The 6,262-nt window shown below is 39.9% G+C and overlaps 1 protein-coding gene across 1 annotated transcript; it reads left to right on the forward strand.

Moving 5' to 3' along the window:
* Window positions 1–1,546: 1,546 nt before the first annotated feature.
* Window positions 1,547–3,535, forward strand: LOC106598978 (angiopoietin-related protein 4). The gene is made up of 2 exons (XM_014190012.2): window positions 1,547–1,856; window positions 2,027–3,535. The coding sequence occupies exons 1-2, from the start codon at window positions 1,604–1,606 to the stop codon at window positions 2,209–2,211; spliced, it is 438 nt and encodes a 145-aa protein (XP_014045487.2). The 5' UTR covers window positions 1,547–1,603; the 3' UTR covers window positions 2,212–3,535.
* The last annotated feature ends 2,727 nt before the right edge of the window (window positions 3,536–6,262 follow it).

Raw genomic sequence — 6,262 nt, forward strand, 5'->3', positions numbered from 1 at the left:
TTCTCTTTTTTCTTCCAGTATCTCTCCCTGTCTTTTAGTTCCTGGTATCGCATAGGATCATTTTTTATTTTGTTTCTGTCTGTGACCTCTGTGCTGTTTTATGTGGCATCTTCTAAAAACAAAGAAAAATACTACTTAAGTTTTCCAATTGTGCACACCTTGGAGCATTTCCTAGATTAAAGTAATTTAAAACATGATTAAATAAGCCTACATTTAAAAAACAAAGTAAAAAGTAATAACAATGGATTCTTGTCATTTCCACCACGTTCTGTCATTTCCATCACAGTTAAGTTTGTGATGGAAATGACTATGGTTGAAATGACGCTTCTGCTGTTTTTGGAGACAAATGACAGACTGCTTAGAATGCTTTGGCCAGTATTACAGCTAGCATATGGTTTACACTAAATACATCAAATATATTTAAAAAATCAAAATTCTACCACAAATTAAAGAAATTGTGGCCTGTTTGGAAATGACTGACAATAACATTTGCCCTTAGTGGTGGAAATGACACCACTACCAAAGGACAGGTATATTTTGTGTAAATAACAATATAAAGGGCATACTCACAATAAATATTGATATAGATTGACTCTTTCTCTAGGAGATAACATTACATAATGTGTGATCATTCATGTTTTCTCATAGAAAAACATAGTAGAAGCTCAAAAGTCTGAATCAGGGACAAGGGCAAAACAGTGAAATTGAGTTATAAAATGCATCTGAAAGGTAGCTAAAATACTTGATAGAGAGGTGTTGAAAAAAATATGGGGTGAATGTAGTGTGAACTTAACATATAAAAAATAAAAACATATATATATTTTTTGAAAATCCCCAAAATTTACCCTGAGGACATAGAAGTTCCCATAGTTGCATAATTACCCAGCTACAATGAAGAAGCCAATGATAGGGATACCAGATGTATTCTGATTCCTGAACATCTGACCTAGTTATTAAGTGAAAGGTAAACATGTTATGTAATAATGTCCCTACAAAATAATATTTTAAAAACAGTAATATTTGACTACTTCTGCTTGGACCCACCCAACTCCCACTTCCATACACACAAGTGTGAATTCCCTCAGTAGAAAACAAGTGGAGTTTTGCACCACAGCCTTCCCTGTAGCTCAGTTGGTAGAGCATGGTGTTTGCAACACCAGGGTTGTGGGTTCGATTCCCACGGGGGGCCAGCACAGAAAAAACAAAAAACAAAAAAATTTATGAAATTGTATGAAATGTATGCATTCACTACTGTAAGTCGCTCTGGATAAGAGCGTCTGCTAAATGACTAAAAATGTAAATGTAAATAGCTCACAAACAAGTTCCATGTTGGCTGCTGGCCGACATAACAGTTTGAAGTTCAAGGCTTTGGAGATATGAAACTAGAGGCTCTTATTCTAGTTGAATGAGTCATTTATAAATAGGATATTTGTGCCAGCGAAGGGGAAAGGCCAAAGCACTGTTAGAACACAGACCTTGATGACATGTACTGATACTGACTGTCTGAGGTACGAAGTCTTGACAAAAGAGTTTGTGAACCTTGTTGTGTTTTTGTTTTGAGCACTCTCTCTCTCTAGGTGAGTTCTGGCTTGGTCTTGAGAAGATGAGCGCCGTGGCTAAAGACACAGACTACATCCTCAAGGTTAAGTTCACCGACTGGAGGGGTGATTCTGAGACCATCCAGTACCCCATCCGTCTGGGCGGGGAGGAGAGCCACTACGCCCTCCACATCCAAGAGACCTCCAACGGCAACCTGGAGAGCGCCCTGGCTACCGAGGCCTCCGGCCTGCCCTTCTCCACCCGCGACCAAGACAATGACCAGAAGAGCGACACCAACTGCGCCAAACACCTCTCTGGTACGTCTCCTCTTTTTCAAAGTTCAAAGTTACTATTTGGTTGAATTCTATCTAAGATGTATTTATTCTAAGATTTAAGATTTTTTAGTCTAAGGTTTATCTCTCAATAACTCAAATTGGGAATGTAGCACCAATGCCAATCTAACCAGATGTTTGCTCTCTTTCTCCAGGTGGCTGGTGGTTCAGCAACTGTGGACGTTCCAACCTGAACGGCCGCTACTTCATGAGCCCTCCTCCCAAGCAGAGGCATCAGAGGAAGCAGGGGGTCTTCTGGAAGACCTGGCGTGGCCACTACTATCCCCTGAAGACCACCATCATGATGATCGCCCCCGCTGTGATCGAGAACAAGTCATAGAGGAGAGACACTCAGCATTCTGGCAAATGTTCTCCTCTTGAACTGAAACACTGTTAGAGGTGGTTAGCTGATGAATTGGGTAAGCTACACAGTCAGTCCTGGCTTCACCCAGTGAGACTTCCAACAGAGCCAAGGCCATCATAAAAGCCAAAATAACTCGTACTTTTCAAAAGTCTTCAAGTCTCTCAGCTAGAGACAAAACCGAACAATGTTTAAAAAGTTAAGAAGTACATGAACATGTAAGTCTAGTAGTGGAAAGTTAGCAAGAGTGTTTCACCAAAGCTGTGGTATGAGCTCACTCTTAATCACTGTTTAAAAGCAACGCTCAGCCTTGGGACTAATGAATGGAACAGAATGAGGTGAGTTCCAACATGTTTTGTGTTGCAAGAAACCAAGCATATTCCACATGTTAAGACCCATCTGACGGAGGTTTCTGAATGCAAGAGCTCTACCAGAGGTTGAATACTGCACTCTTTGGCTCGAACCAGCCAATAAGAATTATTTAAAGAAAAATCCTTTCGCTGTCTGATGTAACACACTGATGCAGCGAGAGAAACAATTCAGAAGTCAGCCAAAGGCCAAAATGGAGTAACGTTCAAATGAACATAGCAGCCAACTCGAAGAAACAAAACCTGTAAAATGAACATAGTATTCAACTCAAAAACAGTACAATTAACAACCCAGTGGACACAAACTGGTTGAATCAACGTTGTTTCGACTTAATTCTCAACGTATTGTGACATGGAATCTACGTGGAAAATACATTGGATTTGAAAAAGTCATCAACTGTTGTTTTGAGGATGAAATTTCAACGACAGTATTATCTCTTCACGGTAACCAAATTTAAACCAAGCCAAACCTTGTAGAAAATATGTTGAATTTGTACCTTTAAAACAGATCCTCAGAACTTTAATGTTATATCCACTAATCAAAAAGAAAAACTATAGGCTGGGCAGCACCTCCTACTGGGTGATTGATCTATAGCTACCCTTTGGTCTCCCATCCAGGGTTTTATCCAAGCCCTGCCTAACTATGATATCACTGACTATTACCAATGTGCTATTGTGAGAATAACTGTTAAAATCTCCACTTAAAAATGAAATAGAGTCACTGTTGCTATCGAAGTCATTCCAAAGGGTAGGTTTAACCGAGCAAATGAAATGTGACCATACTTTATCACTCATATATATTTAGGATTTGCAAATTCATCAATGCTGAGTTGAGTTTGTTTGTGAACGCAACCAAATATCAACATTTGAAGTATATGTATCTTCTGCTTGGATAGTTCCATGCAGGTGCATTTATACGGAGACTTGATTACACACAGGTGGATTCTATTTATCATCATTAGTCATTTAGGTCAACATTGGATCATTCAGAGATCCTCACTGAACTTCTGGAGAGAGTTTGCTGCACTGAAAGTAAAGGGGCTGAATAATTTTGCACGCCCAATTTTTCAGTTTTTTATTTGTTAAAAAAGTTTGAAATATCCAATAAATTTCGTTCCACTTCATGATTGTGTCCCACTTGTTGTTGATTCTTCACAAAAAATTACAGTTTTATATCTTTATGTTTGAAGCCTGAAATGTGGCAAAAGGTCGAAAAGTTCAAGGGGGCCGAATACTTTCGCAAGGCACTGTATATACACACACTGGGGCCAAGCTTCCTGCCATCCAGGACCTATATACTAGGCGGGGTCAGAGGAAAGCCCAAAAAATAGTCAAAGACTCCAGTCACCCAAGTCATGGACTGTTCCCTCTGCTAGCGCACGGCAAGCGGTACCGGAGCACCAACTCTAGGACCAAAAGGCTCCTTAACAGCTTCTACCCCTAAGCCATAAGACTGCTGATCAATTAATCAAATGGCCACCCAGACTATTTGCGTTGACCCCCCCCGCACCCTTTGTTTTTACACTGCTGCTGCTCTCTGTTTATGATCTATGCATAGTCCCTTTACCTCTACCTTCATGTATAAATGACCTCGACTAACCTGTACCCCCGCACATTGACTCTGTACCGGTACCCCTGTATATAGCCTCGTTATTGTTATGTAATTTTATTGTGTTACTTTTATTTTATTTAGAAAATATTTTCTTAAATCTATTTCTTGACCTGCATTGTTGGTTAAGGGCTTGTAAGTAAACATTTCACTGTAAGGTTATACCTGTTGTATTCGGCGCATGTAACAAATACAATCTGATTTAACACTCCGGACTACAGCATTGCTCATCCTAATATTTCTATATTTCTTAATTCCCTTCTTTTACTTTTTAGATGTGTGTATTGTTGTGTATTGTTAGATATTACTGCACTGTTGGAGCTAGGAACACAAGCATTTCGCTACACCCACAATAACATCTGCTAAATATGTGTATGCGACCTATAAAATTAGATTTGATGAAAGACTATCATGCATGTTGTTGATGTTAGTTATGTGTGTGCAGTTAAGGGCAAGGCGTTCTGCTTTGTTTCGAGCCAGCTGCAGCTTTTCTAGGTCTTTCTAGAACACAGAACATATTTTTAATGTGTAGATGTCTGAGAATTATATATATATTTTTAATCCATTTTGAATTCAGGCTGTAACATAATTTTGTTGATATAAGTCAAGGGGTATGAATACTTTCTGAAGCCACTGTTTCTGTTTGACGTTGCATAGTAAGGCTGAGTAAGGGTTCTTCCATTTAGTTGTATTGACTGAACATTTGCTGATACAACGGAGTTCAAACATGATTATCAAATCAATGTGTGCTATTTGCCCCCATTTCAATTATTTGCATATTACCAAGTTTGATAATTTTTCATGTTATCAAGCCTTCACTACTGAAGCCAATCCATCATCGTGAAAAGTAGTGACGCCCTGGCTCTTAATTTGCATTCCCCATTTTTCCACCACAGCGAGGAAACATAATATTTCACCAATTCACTTTACATTCTGGCCCTCATAAAACCTGGATGGAATACCTGAGGGACGCAAACTCTCCCTAGGCAGGCCAGGGTTGAGACTGAGCCAACTTTTAAAAGTATAGCAGTAGTTTCTTGGAGGCACCATGCACGTGGACCTCTCATATTCCACAAAATGAGAAGGTAAGTCACCTTACAGCGAGCTAGGTCCAGTGGCTTACTTCCATCACCTTAAATTACTCACACCAAGACATCTGGTCAGGTGTCAGGCTTACTGCTAATGTGCTTTATAACACCTTCAGAGAGAGTGAGGGACAGGAAGGAACATCCAATGCCCAATGTCTTACTGTTCGTGATCGGCGTATATCAAATGCTCAGTTTTCCTTATTCAATCTTGTTCTGAGGGCAGCTCTGCCTCAGGGGCAGAGCGAAGGACATACTGCCTGGGTGCCTGTGTGATTTGAGCCAATTGGTCATTATCTTCCTGTGACTCAGGCTATTATGTTGACTTTGAAGGGTCATAACTCACTTTCTGTAGGGTCTACACACACACACACACACACACACGGAAAGACAGTGAGGTGCATTTTTCATAGAGGATATCAAATGAAATATGTGGTTTTTATCAATAAAAGGTAGCCAAAGGGTAAACGGTTACTTTGATTATCCATTTGATATTAAAATAATAATACAATTCAACTTCACTAATAAAGGTTGAGTTCCCATTTCCAGCTGCATCACCAACATGTGCTCAAAATGGCCACTAAAGCTTCATGCAGCAGAGCCAACAGAGGCCGCTCAGTAACATCAAGGCATCTGTAACATCAATCACTTCCAAGCACCCTTGCCTCCAGCGAGCTCGTCTATGAAATGGCAGCATCACATCGTTAGTATCCATGGCAACCGTTCCCCCAAAGGGAAGGTGGATAGCATAGAGCAGAGTAATGTATTGACGTCATATCTTAACATATGGCTCTGGCAAAGACCCTATTCAATTCTATGGTGGATAGCATATCAACCCTCTGCACCTGCTGAAGGACTCAATGATTAGAGGCACAGAGGCCTCGTTTAGACAGGTAGACAATTCTGATCTTTTTTTTCTTCTCACAAATTGGTCAGATCAGCTTTGAAAAAGATCTGATGTGAAAAGA

The sequence above is a fragment of the Salmo salar genome, chromosome ssa03 (assembly GCF_905237065.1).
Source record: "Salmo salar chromosome ssa03, Ssal_v3.1, whole genome shotgun sequence".
Taxonomy (NCBI): Eukaryota; Metazoa; Chordata; class Actinopteri; order Salmoniformes; family Salmonidae; genus Salmo; species Salmo salar.